This window comes from Callorhinus ursinus, unplaced genomic scaffold, assembly GCF_003265705.2.
Source record: "Callorhinus ursinus isolate GAN/ISIS: 27379988/994484 unplaced genomic scaffold, GSC_fseal_2.0 scaffold11, whole genome shotgun sequence".
Lineage (NCBI taxonomy): Eukaryota > Metazoa > Chordata > Mammalia > Carnivora > Otariidae > Callorhinus > Callorhinus ursinus.
Genome location: NW_027397073.1, coordinates 23,265,049 through 23,284,287, shown reverse-complemented (window position 1 = coordinate 23,284,287; position 19,239 = coordinate 23,265,049). Strand labels below are relative to the sequence as shown.

General features: G+C 53.1%; 1 protein-coding gene across 5 annotated transcripts in view; it reads left to right on the top strand.

Moving 5' to 3' along the window:
* Positions 1-14,088, top strand: part of MAPK4 (mitogen-activated protein kinase 4) — a 141,384-nt gene extending 127,296 nt beyond the window's left edge. For all 5 annotated transcript variants that reach the window (XM_073898224.1, XM_073898225.1, XM_025886876.2 and 2 more), the window contains 4 exons: positions 2,143-2,287; positions 3,573-3,734; positions 8,552-8,753; positions 11,475-14,088. In XM_073898224.1, the coding sequence (XP_073754325.1) occupies positions 2,143-2,287; positions 3,573-3,734; positions 8,552-8,753; positions 11,475-12,171 (1,206 nt within the window). In that variant the 3' untranslated portion in view covers positions 12,172-14,088. The remainder of the gene's footprint in view (positions 1-2,142; positions 2,288-3,572; positions 3,735-8,551; positions 8,754-11,474) is intronic.
* Positions 14,089-19,239: the final 5,151 nt, after the last annotated feature.

Here is a 19,239-nt window from a genome sequence, read left to right as displayed (position 1 = left end):
ACTGATTTGTGAGCCCTTCTGATAAAACTGAGTCTCCACTCCTGGGTATTCTTTAAATATATATATATATATATATATATATATATATTTTTTTTTTTTATTCTAGAAAGTTCTGACTTTCGCCCCATCCACTCCACTGAAACTTTCTGGAATTCAGATCGCCAGTGTCATGTGGTGGGCGCCAGAGCCTCTGTTGCTTGGACACCCAGGGCTCATCTCAGCTGAGGGCAGGACCCCTGCCACTACCTCCTTCCCCATGTCTGCCCTCCCTGCCCCCCCCCAGGAAGGGAGCTTCCTTTTTGTTCTCATCCCCCCTTCTCCAGGGCTTCTCTTGCTCCAGAACCTGACAGAAGACACTGCAACTTCCCAAATTCTCCTCTGCCCTGTGGCTTCTGAAACACATCAGTATGTCCTCCCGTTTTCAAAAGGGCTTGAGGGACAAGTGACCATAAGGAAGCAGCAGGTTCTCGGTTTCCATTCCAAAGTAAGAAAGTGGGTGAAATTTCTCAGCTGCTGTCGTGGCCTGGCCCTCATTTCTGGCCCAGGGGCGGCCTTGCCCATGCAAACATCTTTCTTTTACATTCCAGGCAGGTGTTTCAGAAGGAAGCCTCCCTGTGTCCCCATTTCAGTTCTGGGTGCTGCAGCTAGGCAGGTGTTAATGACAGGAGATTCCATCCCATAAAAGACTGCTCGTTTACATATTAGAGAAAACCCCCTTCTGTTGCCTCCCCTCTGGGTGACTCTGCTTTTGTCTTCCTCTGGCAGTCTCAGCCTCTGACTGGGAAATCAATCAAGCCATTCTTTATTTATGACCCGCCCACCCAGAAGTGAACTTCTATGGTTTGGCTTGTGCCTGTAATTTTTTTAAGTTTTTTTTTAAGATCTTATTGATTTAGGCAGAGAGTGTGTGTGCGTGTGAGCAGGGTAGGGGCAGAGGGAGGAGAGAATTTCAAGCAGACTCCACACTGAGTGCAGAGCCCAATGAGGAGCTCGGTTCTATGACCCTAAGATCATGACCTGAGCTGAAATCAACAGTCAGACGTTTAACCGACTGAGCCACCCGGGCGCCCCTAAGATTTTATTTTTTAAATAATCTCTACACCCGACATGGGGCTTGAAGTCACAACCCCGAGATCCAGAGTCGCCATATTCCACCGACTGAGACAGTCCCATAGAGGAAAGGGTACTGCTGTCATAATGCAGAGCTCGGAAGGTTTAAAACACTTAATAAATATTTGCTGAACAAATAGATTCCGGATTAATTGATCAAAAGCTCCAGGTATTTGGGCTTCTTAACTTTTCATCTGCCTGGGTCTGTGATAGTGCCTACATCAGTAAAAAGGGCAATTCAAATGCTAAACGGGGAGTTACATCAGCAGATAATCAAGACCATCCCTAGAATCTTCCACTGCCTCCCTTCAGTCTGAATTGTCTCACCTTGACCTCCCAAGTGGGTCTACCTTCTCTATTTGGAGAGACTGTTCTAGATATCCAAATGGACACCTCCCAGGTTACACTGTTGGGCCAACTTCCCGAATTACATAGAGAACAATTTCCGAGTTGCCTGGCTTTATTTTCCATTCTGTGCTAAACCACTTACATCCCCACCATATCTTGTAGGGAGGGATTCCGTCCCAGACCACAAATCCTTGAGCAGTGGCTGAAATCAGCTAGGACATCTGTGCCCCCAGAAAGACACTGTGGAGCTCCCAGAATCCTCTGGGCCAACCAGAGCTGCATCCACTCTGCCATTTATGGCTGTTTCCATAACACCCTTCACCTGCATCTGTTACGAAGCTGGCCTTCTGCATTGTCAGCGGGGGCTTGGCGTCTCTGGCATTGTAGCCACGTTAATTCTAATCCTTAGCACCAAAGTAATTGGCTTGATTTCAAATGTATGGCTATTGCTGAGATTCAGCCACTGGATCAATGAAATTCCAGGTTCTCATCACTACTCTGTTGGTGGTGATGAACTTGAGTTTGGCTCCTATGTATCGAGCCCCTAGGCTTCAGGGAAAGCTCCAGAGTGAAAGGATCCCAGACGGGGTGCTGTCTTCAGGTGGAAAGAAACAAGAAGGCACTTGGGGGAGAGGGCATATCTGCGCGTGGCTGACCATCAGAACTGGGGGTTTTGTCTTCCAGGGTTATCTGTCGGAAGGGTTGGTAACCAAGTGGTACCGCTCACCGCGCCTGCTCCTCTCCCCGAACAACTACACCAAAGCCATCGACATGTGGGCCGCCGGCTGCATCCTGGCCGAGATGCTCACGGGGAGGATGCTCTTTGCTGGTAAGTCACTAACCATGCCATCTTCCTTCTCCTCTGGCGTCGTTCTGTAAAACGGGAGAACTGATTGAAAGAAAAAAAACCCCACAAACAAACCAAAAAACCATGCTAACCACAAAACATCCTAGTCTTTCTCTTTAAAATGACCTGTATGGCTTTATGGACCTACTTGGAGGCCCCTTATCATTTCTGGCAAAATACTGGAAAGGCTAAAAATAGCCTTTTGAGGGCAGAACCTTTGAAATCAAGTAACTACTTCTATTCAGACACCTTGAAATTGACTGCTGGAAACATCCATCCTACCTTTTCAGCCCCTGCCTCTTCTCTCCCTGCCACTGTGAGCAGTCAGTCTGGAGTGTTCATTTGGCGAGGGGACCCCACAAGGGGCTCCCAGAGTCCCTGAACTGACCCTCCATGAGCCCACTCGGGGTGGGGGGGAGGCCGAAGGGACGGCTTCCGCGCAGAGCCTGAGCCGCGGGCCCCCGCTGGGGCAGCAACACAGCGTTCGCATCGCTCGGTGCTCCGCCAGGTGTCGCTGGGGGACACGGAGGAGCCCCAGCATAGACCGCCGGCTTCTGGCAGATTGGAATCCTGTAGGAATCGGTGGTAAGCGGGGGGCACTTCTGGGGACTTCTCAAAGATAGAAAGTCTTGGTTAAGGATTTAAACTGGTAGAAGTAAGTGGAAAGGTTACTCAGGCAAAAAGGGAAAATGGAAGCAATGGGAGTTAAGAACAGCCTGAGGGTCGGGGGGGCACAGCGAGGAGAGAGACCTGACCCCCGCCAGCAGCGCCACAGCGCTGAGGGAGCGTCAGGGCGGCAAAGACGAGTTGTGTTTCTGAGACTCATAAAGACTGAAGCTTCTTATGGCTGAGCATCCAGCCCGAGGCCTGGCAGGGAGAAGGTGCTCAGTAAGCCATTATTTAGTTGAGGGAATGAAGGAGCAAAGGAGAATAAATGCCTGACTCCATCCTGTCCCCAGCACACTTCTCCCACGGACCTGGCAAAGCCTGTCCCATTAGCTCCGGCTGACTCAGTCTATGTCAGACGGGTCCATTCCAGAGGCAGAGACATTTGACAAAGCCAAGCCCCAGAGATGGCAAGCAACCTGCTTATAGTCACAGAGCAAGTTAGTGGCCGAGTGAGGACCAGAACCCAGGTCCCCTGGCCCCCAGTGCTGCTCCCAACGGCAGGCGCCGTCCCTCCCCGGCCTCCCGGAACCACACTGAGGCTTCCGTCACCCCAGTCACTTGGGCAACACACTTAACCATCTGGTGTTTGGCTCCCCAGGGGCTCACGAGCTGGAGCAGATGCAGCTCATCCTAGAGACCATCCCTGTGATCCGGGAGGAGGACAAAGATGAGCTGCTCAGGGTGATGCCTTCCTTCGTCAGCAGCAGCTGGGAGGTGAAGAGGCCTCTGCGCAAGCTGCTCCCCGAAGTGAACAGCGAAGGTACCTTGGCCTACAGCGTGGCCAGCCTCCAGGAGGCTGCGCTCTGGCTTCGCCCTGGGGGGCCGGGCGGGTGGTCTCCTTCCAGAACGACCAAGCCTAGTTCTAGACAGAGAGGCCAAGGCCGCGCCACTGTGGCGGGAATTTGCCCGCGCTACTTCCAGACTGAGCGTCATTGGCTCCCAGAGTTCGGCCGTCAGGCAACTCTCAAGGCTATGTTCGGCGGTCCTCCAGGGTCTCCGCCCGGCTTTGCTTCCTTCTTCTTCTCGTCCTTCTCACTTGCGTTCCCCCTCTCCCTCATCTCCCTCTCCCTCATTCCCCTTGATGATGTGGTGCAGAGAACGTGGGTTTTACGAGCTTGAGACCCAGACCGAGACTCAATTCCCAGGTGCGTTGGGAGTAGCTGTTTGGCCTTGAGCAAGTTTCCTAACCTCTCTGCATCTCAGTTTCCTTAACTGTAAAAGGGGTACAGTAATTCCTGTCACATGGGGACATCGTGACGGGTAAGTAAAATAGAATGTGTAAAGCCCCGGGCAGAGGACAGTTGCTCCATCATTTTAAATGTTAACATTAGGGGCGCCTGGGTGGCTCAGTCGGTTAAGCGTCTGCCTTCGGCTCAGGTCATGATCTCGGGGTGCTGAGGTCGAGCCCCTTGTCAGCCTCTGTGCTCAGCGGGGAGCCTGCTTCTCCCTCTCCCTCTGCCCCACTCCCTGCTCATGCTTTGCCTCTCTCTCAAATAAACAAATAAAATCTTTAAATAAAACGCTAGCATTATCACTGGGCCTCCTACCTACCAGAGGCTTCCTTAGGAGACCCCTACCTATGTTAGGTAGGATACAGGTTCAGCCAGTTGGAAGAGACACCCAAATTCTTAGTGGCTTAAATAAGATTTCTTATTTAAGAAAAAAGAAGTTAAGAAGCGTATTTCTCTCTTCTATCATAATCACAAAGCAGACAGTCCAGGGCCAAGACAGTGAGCCTGCTGTACAAAGTCATCCAGGGGCCCAGGCCCCTTCCATCTTGTTCAACCGTCCTTGGGTACTGCCCTTACTACCTGGAGGAAGGTGGGGAAGGAGGGCAGGTCCGCTTGCCCTTAAGGTCACGAGCTGGAATTTGGACACCTCCCCTCCACTCGTGTTTTATTGACCAGAACTTAGTCCCGAGGCCCCAGCTCACTGCAGTGGAGGTGGTGAAATAGGTATTTATTCCCCACCACTTGGTGTCCATTATTACGAATGAGACCATCAGGAAACAAGAACTTGGACCACCAGTGTCTTCTAACGATACCCTTGGCCATGATCCCCACTCAATCATAATTTGCCTCAGTTTTCTCTTCATTAAAGAGGAGGAGGGATCATTTCATTCACCACAAATTAAGACTCAGCCCGTCTATATTTGTGTCCTAGGGCCCTGTAGAAATCCCACCGCGAGACAAGAGGTGCATGCACCTCTCAGGAATTCTGGGTCAGGGACGTGTCACCCCCTCCCCTCCCCAAAGCAACCACACACACAGCAGCCCCTTGGTGCCTTGGCTGTCAGAGTGGTGGGCTGTTTCTCAGCAAAATCAGAGTTGGTCCCGATAGGAGATGGAGCTCCTCACTGTCGCCAGCAGCATCCCCCGACGTGTATTAAGCCACCACAGTGCTAGAGGTGGGAGTTCAGAGACAGGAGAGGTGCACTCGCTGGGAAGATGCTGAGAACAAAGACTGAGGAACACATCCTAAGGGGCCAGCAAGGGCCCCGGGTATTTGGGGGAGAGGAGGGGAGCAGGGAGGGGCAGAGAAGCTGGCCAGGGGGACACGGAGGCCCGGATCAGCAGGACGAGTCACAGACCTGTTGGTAGGAAGGGAGGCTGGAGAGGTGAGAAAGGCCGAGAGGCCAGTGAGTTTGGCCTTGAACCTGTAGCTGAACAGGTGTTCACTAAAGCCCGGCTTGCTCCACTCTCCCGATGTACCAAAACTCAACTCCAGCCAAAACTCAACTCCAACCAAAACTCTCTCGCCGGCTTCTGGCCTTGAAAAGAGGTCTCCAGCTGACCTCTGGCTTTAGGAGAATGAGGGGTCCCAGGAATGAAATATGGATGGGGGGAGGGCACCAAGCCCACCCACCCAGGAGAGCCGGCTGCTGACCCACGCTCCCTCCCTCTCCTGCACATCAGAGGCCCCGCAGGCCTGGGAAGAGGCAGAATGTCTCTCTGGCCGAAGCCCCCGGAGGCTCAAAGGGCAGCCTGGGTGACTGTCCCTCAGCAGCTGACGCAGCCGTCGGAGCAAGACAAGGGGGACAAGCCCCGAGACCATCATATCAAGGCCTCACTTCTGAGCTCCATTTAATCTACGAAGGAAATGTGTCACAAGTAACAAATCTGACGAGGAAACCTAATAGGGAAACAAGTCAAAATGAGTGCTCTGGGTGAAGCAGGGTTGGGGACCTCGGGGCTCACCTGCCTCTCAGTCTCCAGAGATGCCCCTGAGGATCCTTCCAGAACCCCAGGGGCTCGGGAAAGTCCCGTTTGAGTTCACTGGGCCACAGGAAGGTGACAGGATGGTACGGAAGTCTCATTATATTAGAAATGCCTTCAGAACATGTGGGGAGGTTGAGCCCAGAGAAGAGGATTTATGGGGGTGGGGAGGGTATGGTGGTTTCTGTGTTGAGAAGAACAAAGCTAGTGCCATGGCAGATAAATCTGGAACCTCCAGGGTGACCCTGCTAGCAGTGTACGCACGGCTCACCTCCAGTCCAGACAGAGTCGGGGAGCCTGGGGCTCTCCCAGGACCCAGCTTGTCAGAGAAGTGTCTGCCATCTTCAACACACAGCTTTCCGGGTCACCCTTGGACACCCACTTCCGGCTGAAGACAGGGGAAGAGAGGGCAGAGACTCTTGCAGGAGGCTTTTATGCATCCAGCCTGGAAGTGGGGTCCACACATCATTTCCTCCCCTGCCCGCCAGGCCCCAGTCACACAGCACATCGAACTGCAGGGGGCACTGGGAGATGCAGGCCAGTGCACAGGACCTGGCTGCTCGCTGCTCCCTTGAAACCTGAGGGGACCAATCCTGGGGAAGAGAGAACATGCCGACATGGGGGAACCCGCAGAGGGCAGAGCTAGGCCCGGGGGTAGAGGTTAAAGGGGGTAGATTTAGGTTAGAGACAAGAAGGGATTTTCTAATATTTGGGCTTCTGGAAGTGTCTGGCACCTGCTAGAAGACCAGCTGTCAGGAAGGGGAAAGAGGAGACTCGTTTTTACTAGAGTCAGTGGGGTAGACTTTGGGGTTGGCACTTTCCAACTTCAGGGTTCGCTGGGTCTTTGTTAAAAATAGTGATGCTGGTGATGATGCCTGCCCACGTTTAGAGCTTCAACTCTCTCCTGTCCTTGTCAGAAGGTCCAGAGTAATAAGCTGGGCCGAGGGAGGGCGGCAGCCCAAATCGGGCAAGGCTTGCCCAGCCTGGAGCCAGACAGGGCCAGAGCGGGCTGTGCACTGCGGAGCCCGATTCTTCCCGGCCCTGCCCATCTGTGAGGCTCTTTCAGGTCTCCAGCCCTGACCCAGAGGCACCCCCTGAGCCTCGGAGCTCCTGCTGCTTTATGGATCCTTCAGTCTAGGCATACAGACCAGCACCACATCCTCCTGGGGGGCCGTGACCTTCTAAATCCGTCAATTTCCTGATTCATTGTTGAATCTTCCTGCAAAGAGACCCAGGGCTGGTGTGAGGGGCAGGGTCATGGTTGTGCCCTGAGGCTCTTGAGCTCAGCGGCCTTTCTCCCTTGCCACATGGGAGGTAACACGATTAGCCAAGTCGTGATTTAAGTGGGGCCTCCAGCACTGAGACATAATGCAAACCTCCAGGCTAGACCTTGCCCTGAGATAACCCAGGGCAGAGCCCACAAGGCAGATGGCTGCCCCTACCCCCACTTGGGAGAAGGGACACCAGTTCCGTGTGCAGAGCTGATCTGTAGCCAGTGCGCACCCACACAGCCCGATTGGCTGCCGAAATTTCGATATGCTTTCATGCAGGTTGGCAACCAGCCACCACACAGAGCTTCAGAGTGTCCCTTCCTGTCTCCAGGTTCCAGCTGCCTAGGACCTCCCCTTGATCTAGACCCTAGTCCCCAGGAGGGCTTCAGCTTGGTGGTTAAATATTTTAATATCAAGCCCACCTGCCCTTGTTTGTCAAACTTCCAGGAGCAACCTCTGGAAGGAAGGCTGGACTCGGGAGCCCTGGGCTAACAGGCCGTGTCCCACCTGCCTCACCTTTCAGTGACCTGCCTCACAGGCTCCTCCACCCACCCCAGCAGCACGCAATCCGCAACAAGTGGGAGTGGGTGTAGAGACACCTCGGCTCCCCCCCGGCCCCACAAATGGAGTCACCTCTGAGGTGTGTCCCATGCTCTCTTCTAGAGGATGCCTCCCCACCCCCCAGTGGGACCAACCTCCAGGTGCCCCCAGGAGGAACCTGCTCATGTGCACATCCCGTACTGGCTTCTTCCCCCCTCCCCTGCCTGTGCTTCCGGGGATGGTCACCACACAGACTACCTGCAGCGCAGTCCCTGTCCCTGGAGAAATCCAGCCTAAGGCAGACTTCTAGCCCTGCACCTGCTCTTAACCAGCGGCAACTCGAGCAAGTCACTTTACCCCGCTGGGCCTCTGTTTATTCATTTGTGAAGTCAAAAAAGCAGTATCTGCTCTGAGTTCGTCACTGGATTGTGGTGAGGGTCACAAGAAAGGAGAATGGCTAAAAACCTTTTTACAAATGGGAAAGTACAAAAAAAATGTCTCTGCTAGGCAGGGCAGTGAATGACTTTCATGTCCTGTTTTGCTCCCCGCAGCCATCGACTTTCTAGAGAAGATCCTGACCTTTAACCCCATGGATCGCCTAACAGCAGAGATGGGGCTGCAGCACCCCTACATGAGCCCATACTCATGCCCGGAGGACGAGCCCACCTCACAGCACCCCTTCCGCATTGAAGATGAGATCGACGACATCCTGCTGATGGCCGCCAACCAGAGCCAGCTCTCCAACTGGGACAGGTGCGGTTCCAGGAGCCCCCAGCCCTGGAGTCTAGAATTCACGTTCTCATCCTCCCATTTCTGTTTTGCCTCTGATCCTCTATCTCCCAAGCTCCATAGCCCATGGGGTGCTTTCCCGCACTTAGCTTCCTGCCTTTCTCTCTTGTCCCCAGGCACTCCCAGTAGATGAGCATGTGTGGGTCAGGGGCCTTCCTTTGTGCGACACAGCCACTACCCCTTTCCTCCCCACCCTCCATATACTAGAGCCAGGGTTCAATACATTGTTCAGCGACATTTAAAGAGTACCCATCACTGGAACTCACTTCTAGCAGACTGGGAATCTGCCCGAGAAAAGTAGACTGTGCCAGTGCACAACAAGGAGACAACGTGACGTTTATTCCCGCATAACACTTTCCCAGAGTCCTCATCGTTGGCACCTCCCAAGAGTGCCATTAAGGGGGGGGGGGGGTGCCATTATCATTACTGCCCAGTGACACATGATGGAGCCACAGCTCAGAGAGGGTAGAGACTAGCATTTCGCCACACGGTTAATGCCTGCCTCATGCGGGGCCTCCTTGATCTGCATCTATGTCAGACGCTGCTGAGCAATCACAGGACTCTTGCCTGCTAAACTGGCCCGGGCCTCCGAATCCTTCCCCACACAGTGTGCCCGGAAGTCACTACCAGTGATTCAGTGTTGGGTAGAACACACATTTTTTTAACAAATCTCTGTGTAGGCATGTTAGGATTTTTCGGGTCCCTTCCTATTCTGATGTTGAGATCAGGCAGCTAAACATTTGGGCATCACCATCTGCTAATCCGGGGAGGGAGAGCCGAGAGCGGCTCAGTTTAGAAATAGAAGTCAAGGGCTTAGCAGCTAGGACTCCGAGGGGGCCTAAGTGGGAGCCCCGCTGCTGTGGGAAGGTGACAGCTAGTTACATAAGTGACAGATGAGCAAGTTCTCCTTGTCAGTCATTTGGCAGATGATAGGTTTCAGAGTGAGGAGGCATGGAGGGAGGGCCAGGGCAGCGCTCTGCTATTTTCGGACAGGTTTGTGGGTTTGTTGTCGTCGATTGTTGTTATCAAGAGGTGCCAGCAAATAGAGATTAATGAAGACTCTTCCTTCTGCCGCCCCCATGCTTTTCCCGCCCTTGACTGTGGTCCCTGTCGCCCCTCCCCCTCTGCTCCATGGCACTTGAGGGCACAGAGCGCTGGCCCCGAGAGGCCCATCCCATGCTTGTCATGGCTGTGGTGCAGGGCTGGGGCCAGGAAAACTGTCGCAGGGTTTCTTTGGCCACTGCCCACCAACTCTGACCATTTCTAAACCTGACACGGTTCTGCTTCTGACTTTCCCATCATCCCTGCATGAAGGAGATGGGCAGTCCATGGGCAGACTCCTTCCTACAGGCCCCCCCCTGCCTTGGGCAAATGGCTTAACCTTGGATGAGCACCAGCATCCTCCTCTGTAAGGCAGCGTGATCATCCTAACTCCACAGAGTCTCTGTGAAGACTTCAGAGAACCAATGTTTGGCCCTCGGTGTGTAGCAGCCAGGGATTAGGGTCTTTGCAAGTTCTTCCTCCTAGAAATCTCTGCGATTTTTAGGACCCTTGTGGGAGGAGGCGGTGTTCACTCTGGGGGGTGACTCCTGCCCTCATGGTGTCACTGGGCAGTGGGCAGGCAGTCCTGGGGCCTCCCTGTGCCACGCAAACCACATCGTGTGGACCGCTCTGGGCGCCTGCCCTTTCACAGCCAAACCTGCCTGTCCTAGGTGCGTTGGCTTTTCCCATGCGAGCACGAGGCATCCTGTACCATGAGCAGCTGGTTGTTGGCTCCCTCCACACGGTTCTGCATAGAGCACCTGGCACAGGGAGGAGAGGGCCCAGCTCGAGCTGATGGCCTGCACACCTGCCCTTCATTTGCTCTTGGCTGGCTGACTTTGCTCTCCCTGACTGCAGGGCAGTTGACAGAAGGCAGAATTCCAAGGATCTTTGGCCTCTCCTGAGGGTGTCTAGAATCTTTCCACCTACACTGCATTGATGCAGGGTGCTGGGGGGCGGGGGGCATCTAACCAGACCCACTAAGGCAAGAGATCTTAGCCCTGACTGTACCTTAGCATCACCTGGGGATGTGTTAAAACCGTGCTGATGCAGAGCCCCAGTCGAGACCTACTGAATCAGGATGTGGGGTGATTCTAATCTGAACCAGGCCTGAGGAGCACTCATAAGGGCCCTGCTACTCAAAGTGTGGTCCCTGGACCAGCAGTATCAGCATCACCTGGGAGCTTGCTAGAAACACAGAATCTCTGGCCCCACCTCAGAGCTACTGGATCAAGAGCTGCTACTCAGCAAGGGCCCCCGGCGATTTGCGTGCAGGTCAGAGTTTGAGGAGCACTGCACTGGTGGGATCCGTTTGAAAGGAGGTTCCAGGAGGACAGGGGCTTTGTTGTTTTGTTCACTGCCGTGCCTGGCAATGCCAGCGCCTGGTACACAGTAAGGTGCTCAAGAAACACCTGCAGGGTATTGAATGAGTACAGAAGAATACAAGGGTTAAGCCAAAAACATCAGTCCCTTCACCGGACCCCGGGGGAGGGCGGGGGCGGTCACAGGACCAGAGGGACAGGGAAGGAACGGAAAGCCAGTCTGTGCGTGGCAGACAGGGATGAGGGGGCTTGGCTCCCCCGGGGAAGGCAACTCACCCGGGGGTCCAGTCACCCACCATTCCGTCTGTCTGCACCCTCGCAGGTACCCTGTGAGCCTGTCATCGGACCTGGAGTGGAGGCCAGACCGGTGCCAGGACACGAGCGAGGTGCAGCGCGACCCACGCGCGGGCTCGGCGCCCCTGGCGGAGGACGTGCAGGTGGACCCGCGCAAGGACTCGCAGGGCAGCTCGGAGCGCTTCCTGGAGCGCTCGCACTCGTCCATGGAGCGCGCCTTCGAGGCCGACTACGGGCGCTCCTGCGACTACAAGGTCGGCTCGCCTTCCTACCTGGACAAGCTGCTGTGGCGCGACAGCAAGCCGCACCACTACTCAGAGCCCAAGCTCATCCTGGACCTGTCGCACTGGAAGCAGGCGGCCGGGGCTCCCCCGAGCTCCGGGGTGGCCGCCGACGCCGGGCCGCGTGAGGACGAGCCGGCCAGCCTCTTCCTGGAGATCGCGCAGTGGGTCAAGAGCACGCAGGGCGGCCCCGAGCACGCCAGCCCGCCCCCCGACAGCCCCGAGCGCCGCCTGTCTGCCTCTCCGCCCGGCCGCCCGGCCTCCATCGACGGGGGCGCCAGCCCCCAGTTCGACCTGGACATGTTCATCTCCCGCGCCCTGAAGCTCTGCACCAAGCCCGAAGACCTGCCGGACAATAAACTGGGTGACCTCAACGGCGCGTGCATCCCTGAGCACCCCGGCGATCTCGTGCAGACCGAGGCCTTCTCCAAAGAAAGGTGGTGAGGGAGAGGGGGGAGCTCCAGGCCCCCTAAGCGGAGGCCACCCAGGGAAGCCGGGCCTGGCAGGAAGGGGCTGGCCGCCCTCCACCCCGTACCTCCACCGCCCCTTCACCCGTCTCTGCTGCCTTGGGGTTAGCAAAACACAGGAAGGATCCGAGGAGGGAGAGGAATGTCCATTTCTTAAACTGCCTTAATAACTAGCCTTTAACCTCTGGGAGCAGGTTTGAACAGGAGCCTAGTTTGGGGGTTGATCACTTTCCCAGCGAAGAGGGGGCCCTTGCGTTTTACAGGTGACGGTGTGCAGGGGAGCACAGTGTCTTAGACAGCAGTCTGCAAGCCCTCCCACCTGGCTAGGTGCAGAGGAACCTTGCTGGCATGGTGTTGAAACCATCCGGCCTCACTGACAGTGAGGCCCCCAGAAGCCAAGTGATGTGCTTACCACCAGGGAGAGGCTTGAAGCCCAGTCTCCTAGGCCAGTGTCTGTCCCCTCTAAACTGTCTTCCTCTGCTGGGGTCCCTGTGGCTTTCCAATTCGAAAACGGTCCAGGATGTTTCTTCCCTGCCCATCACCATCTGACCTATCCCATCTTTTGTTCAGAGCAATGTTGCTTATAATCCAAAATGGGAAACTGAGCCAGTTTTACCCCACTGACCAACCAGATATTTTCTGGTCCCTCAAGTACTTCAGTAGTTCCACCTGCCACACCCCTGTGTGGTCTGAACACCTTGGCTCACACCAGTTTGGGATCTGTGGGTCCAAGAACTCATCTTCCAGGCCTGGGCACACACCTCCTCCAGAACTCCCTATGCACTTTCCTGACACATGCACGGGTGCAAGGTCATGGCCCCAGTTCCCCAGGGGATGTCGTGCACAGGTGAGTTTGAAGACAGCAGTTCCAGTAACGCCTCCAGCCCAACACCCAGCCACATACACGAAACCCACCCGCAGACACATAGAACTCTTCTCCCAGCCTACCCCGGGAACTAATGTTCTTGGCACGAATTGCTCATTTGGAGTAAACAAGGCCACGAGGTGCCCGCCACAGAACAAATGTGTTAGGAGAGATTTCACACAGGACCTATCGTGCTTCGTGAATACTGACCTTGATTTTGATAACCATTTAGCCCTGGCAAAGAGCTGTCCCTAAAGAAAGGCATGGAAAGCCAGTGGCCTTAGGGGCAAGGAACCCAGCAATGTAGGAAGATGGGAAAGGCAGGGTGCCGACCACAAAAGTCCTCAGGGGTCAGGCACCAGCGTAGAGACCCCAGGACACAGGAAGGGCTTCCAAGCAGCCACGCCCCTCATAACTTCAGTCTGAGTTAGAGCAGGCACACCCAAGCTGTCCTCGCACACAGAGCCTGGGGTGATGGTGTGTGGGCACAGCAAGCCCTCTGCGGAAGCATAGTCCATCCCCTGGAATGCTCCGCCATTCCCACTATTGGTATTCTGCTCCCCCCTGCACCCCCAAAGATACCCATGGGAGGTCTAGCCAGCCTGTAAACAGAGGACTCCCCAGCATTGGCCTTGGGCTGTGTTCACCCTCACCTTGACAGCACCTTAAACCTATCAGCTAACTAAGAGTTGTACATTAAAACCTGCAACACATTAGAAACTTATATTTAAAAAGAATTAATCACACTGACCATAATTTTTAATGGAAAATATGTAAATATGAAGTGTTTGAGTTTTTTTTTTCTTTTTCTTTTTCTTTTTTTTTTTTTTTTTAAAGAAAAGGAACTATCCACCGCTCCTCATGTGCCATTTGTCCTCAGAGGGCGGCTTTACTTTTTTGGTAAAGGACCAAGCTGCTGACCTTGACCAGGAGTTCATATATAATTGTTGTTATAGAGGAATTGTTATAACTACTCATGTTTTCAAAAGATCTATTAAACTTGATCAGGACGGGCCAAATAAAGTTTTATTGGAACACAGATTCCTTTATTCATTTAAGTATGCTCTCATTCATTTACGTATTATGGGCAGCGGTCTTGGGCAGCGGTTGATTCATTGGAGCCTGGCTGGCTTCTCCCTGCATCCCTGAAGCCAGGGTTTTGAGGGGTTGCAGTCAGCCAGAGGGGAGGGGAGGGGAGTGGAGAATCTATATGGATTGGTAGTCAGGGAAGTGATTCCAGAACCACCTGAGTCGGGCGTGGTGTCCATCCTATAAATTTCAAACCAGGTCTCGGAGTTAACTCCAATCCTTCTGAGGAAGGCTGAGCCAAAGGTGGCACCAGTCCTAAAGGGGCCAACGTCATGAGATTTGGGGGAGCCAACACCCACAAATGCCTGCCCGAGCCACACTTCACAGGTGCCCAAGAGTCCCCTCAACTGAAGTTCACCCTTTTGTAAGACCCGTCAGGCGCCTCTGAGCCCTGTGCTCAAGGGTCAACTCTATATCCATTCATTCACAAATTGATCCTGTCTCCTGTCTTCTACTCCCAACACTTCTGACACTTAACTGTGAGTTTTCCACGCCAGACAGTTCTCCAGTTCTCCGCAGACTGACGTTGGACGTGGTGTTCCACCCGTCCAGACAGCTGCTGCCCAGCATGGGGCCTGATCTGTGCAGTAAGGAAAGTAGGATGGGGCACTGGCTTAGTTTCCTTCAGAGGCAAATCCTGAGACAAAAAATCAAGTGCAAGTAATTGGGGAGTGGGAGGAATGAGCTCAGACGACACTGCTAGAGGGATAGGGAAATGAGGGGGAAGGGAAGGAAGCGGTCGGTCAAGGTGCGAGTCACCACTGTGGGAAGGCCGAAGCGTGTGAATGACAAGCTTGTGGCTAAGAGCAAACCTCTTCAACAATTGCTTCACTTCTGGTCTCCCAGAGCAGCTAGCAAGTGAACCATAAATGGTTTACATCTTCTCCATCTGAATTCATGGGCTCAGTACTAAGAGTTGTAAATGACTGAGAAATGCCTTTGCGGAAACAGACACTGGGAGCCATGTTGAGTTGGTTCATGCCGTTGGCATGGTATCAAACGTGGTTGTGGGGTTTCCAACATCCATCACCGTCTCAACTTGGTTCCCTCAAATCAGTCCCTGAGATGGGGGTTCCTCAGCAGGTGATTGATGGAAGGAATGCCCTAAGCAGAGGGGGAGGACGGGAAGCGGACTGGGGAAGGCTGGGGAAGAATGCTCAGCCAGCGTGTGGCCCGGGTACAGGCCAGCTGCAGCCTGACGCCACCGAGAGCTCGGGAGCCTGAATTGCACCAGGGAGTTGATGCCTCCTTGAGGAAAAGCCGACAGCCTTTGTGGCCCCATGTCAGCTAGTCACTGGTGGCCATCAGGGCGGTGGAGGGACAGAGTGCATTCAGCCAAAGCCAGTTCTCCTAGGAGCAGCTGTGAGCCACTCGGCAGCCAAAACCCAGAGCAGCTGGGCAATGGGTCCACTCACCTCACCTGCTGAAGGGCATCTGGGCAGGGTACCATCGGCATTGCAGGACAGTGTGCTAGGCACTATGGGGGTAAAGGGGGTAGAAGAAAGACCTGCCCTAGCAGATCTTAATGGTTTGGGTGGATAAATGGGGCAAATATATAAAACGTCTGAGGAGGAAATCAGAGACCGCCACAGTTACCCCCCTAGGGAGCCCTCCAGGGCCCAGTTCCAGCCCTTTCCTTATTAATTTCCTGCCATTAACACTCCCCAAAGTCACTTCTCCACCACTGCTCCCCACAACAGAGTTCTCAGTCAAGTAACTGTTCGGAAGGGGGTCCCCAAGACCATCCTCCAGCCTCAATAATTCACTAGAAGGACTCACAGGACTCAGAAGAGCTGTCACACTCACAGTTATGGTTTATTACAGTGAAAGAATACAGATCAAATCAGCAAAGGGAAAAGGGGGGCAGCCAAACTCCAGGAGAAACCAGGCACAAGATCTCAGGAGTCCCCTCCCTAGGAAGTTCCACGGGGACGTACTAATTCTCCCAGCAACAACATGTGACAACCAGGGGGTATCACCCCAGCCTCGGCAGCCAGGATTTTTATTAAGGATCAGGTCAGTTGGGGGCGCCTGGGTGGCTCAGATGGTTGAGCAAATGCCTTCGGCTCAGGTTGTGGTCCCAGGGTCCTGGGATCGAGTCTCACATCCCTCTGCCTCTCTCTCTCTCTCTCTCTCATGAATAAATAAATAAAATCTTTAAAAAAAAAAAAAGGATCAGGTCAGTTGGGTAGGACCGTGTGACTAATATGAGCTACTATGTGTCCAGCACCCCACTCCAGGTCAAACCGAGACAGTATGGCCTTGGCCTCAGTTGTACAAAAACACTCTTCTCAGGAGAATCCAAAGGCTCAGGAATCGTTCCCAGAAGCCGGTCAAGGGCCAGTCCTTCTGAAGTTAGGCCTTCCTTCGGAATGTACAAGGTTTGAGAAACAGGGACCTGGGAAGTTAACCCTCTACTACATGGTGAATATATTTGTGACATCGGACTATCTGTGCCTCCTGCAATTCTAAAGTTGTGTGAGAGTCTGTTTTATGTCAACATTTACAGCCAAGCTGAAGCAACACAGCAATGTACCATGGAAATCTTAAGAATATGCAGCACTATTAAAACATAACAATAAAAACATGCATGCTGAGGCAGGTGTTAGGCAATCTAACACCTGAGATCCCTTTCCTCAGTAAATCATGGCCCGCTCACAAGAGCCAAGCCTGCTGACAGATCTGCAAACTAACTAACCGCTCATTCTGTCAGCGTGGTTATTACCACTGGTGTAATTGTGCCGCAAGCATGACGGGCTGCTTTAGGAAGTCATTACCAGAAACCCACCCCCCTTCGGAGGTGCAGCTTCCTGAGGAATGGCCACATGAAGCAAGAAACAAGACTGGGAACTGAGGATGTCAACAGTTAGGCTGAGCCATACCCAGCTCCAACCTTCAGAAGATGGTTTTCGGGGGTGGGGGCGGTCCCTCCAAGAGGTGAGAAGGAAGGAAAAGACCCAGTCCTCACATATGGACTCCTACTAGATATGATTAGAGGATATGATGGTTTCTTTAGTATTCCAACCTGATTGGACCAAGGTGCCCGGATATTTGGTCAAACATTATTCTAGATTTTTCTATGAGAGTGTTTTCAGATGAGATTAACATTTCAGGGGCGCCTGGGTGGCTCAGTCGGTTAAGCATCTGCCTTTGGTTCAGGTCATGATCTCAGGGTCCTGGGATCGAGTCTCACATTGGGCTCCCTGCTCCGCGGGAAGCTTGCTTCTCCCTCCCCCGCTCCCCTTCCCCCCACTGCTCGTGCTCTCTCTGTCTCATGCACTCTCTCTCAAATAAATAAGTAAAATCTTAAAAAAAAAAAAAAAAAAAAGATGCAGAGATGCCTGTCGGTCTTTGCTGTTGCTTGAACTGAGGACAAGCCAACTTTGGAACTATGGGGTGACCAGTGTAATCATGTGTTCCTAACCACGGGGTTGGGGGGAGAAGAAAACGGGAGACAGATAGAAGCTGCCCAAGTGCTGGTCAGGTTTCTCCCTGTCTCAGTCCCTTGTAGGGACCCGACCATACAGGAGGTATGGTTCTCATCAGATCCCCCACGACTGTAGAATAATGCCCCTTTGTGTGCATCTTCCCTGGGTGGACTCTCTTACTTGCAACTGAGAAGAGCTTGACTCGCCTGCCTTCGTCCGTCCCGGCCTTGCCTGCAGGAGCCAGCATTAAACCCCCAAACCTGACCTGTGTGTAGGGGAGCCTTGTCCCCTCAGCATCCATTCATACTCTGGCATAACATCACAGTGGCTTCCTTCAAGCAGCGCTTAGAGAAAAGGGAGGGGGCTGAGTAGTTTTGTGATGTGACGGGCTTTGGAAGGATGTACGTAAAGCCCACATTTGGGCCAGAGTTGGGTGAAAACAAACTCGAGAGAGGAATGAATGCCAGGTGGCAGGGCAAGATGTGCAACCACCTCAGGGGGCCAACCTTATCTCCTCCGCTGACCCAACCTGGGCAGGGCCAAGGTGAATCAGGGCCAGGAGAGGTCCCTGTGGCTTGGCACACACGCAGGGTCTGACATACCTACTGGGAACAGACATTCAGAGACCAAGGACACCAAGATGTTGGTATAATTAAACTTCCATCAAAATCTGTGAGCAGGATAGTTTATCCAGCCAACAAATGTCCCCTGACCACAGGAAGGTTCCTGATTTCTCCACTATGGTGGACTGCATATTTTAATATTTAATATAACTGCATATTAAAATTATAATGTGTGATATCTTGTATTAAATAAAATGTATTAGGGCTGACTTCACCTGTCTCTTTTACTTTTTAAATGTGGCTGACAAATACAAACTCTTTAAGTTACCTGGGTGCCTGGTATTCTCCTTCTTCCCCCCACCCCCCCCCCCCTACCTTCTATCGGATAGCACAGTTCTAGAATGCTGTGGGCTGATACTGGCCTTCATCTTTTTACAATAATATTTCCCTTCAGTGAGGTCTTCATCTTCTCAAACTAAAGGAGTGGCCCTCACAGAACTCCAGGCCCCGTGGAGTCTTGTGGGCAGGTCACTTTCAGATCAAATCAGAGATGGTTTGCGAACCCACTTAAACTGCCCTAAACAAAAAAGTAGTGTTTATTAAACAGAAACAATAGTGTCTCTCAAACTCTGAAGTCAAGAAGCAGAGTAGAGCCTCATGAAGGACTCGGCAGAAGCCCTTGGGGAGCCAGGAATCACGGTTCCTCTGTTCACCTCCTTTTGCAAAGAGTTTCATTATCTCATCTCTTGGCTCAATCGCTTTCATTCCACTTGAAGCCCTGAACCTGAATGTCCTTCTGCTTCATCTGAGTTTAGCAAAATCAATCACTGAAGTCACCAGAACAGAGTGGAGGATCAAGATGACCTGCTTTCCAGATTACAGGTAATTTATTTATCTCTAGTGGTGCCAGATACTGCATTTTACATTTGGGTCCCGTGGTTCCGAGCTGTGATTTATGTATTAGACTCGACAATGAGATGAGTCTGCCTTGTGCATGCAGAAGACATTTCAGCCTGAATCTGCAAGTGGAGGATGCTATGCCAAGGATGGTCATTGCTTTAATGAAGGGCAAGCCCCCTCAATCACAGGGAGCTTAACTT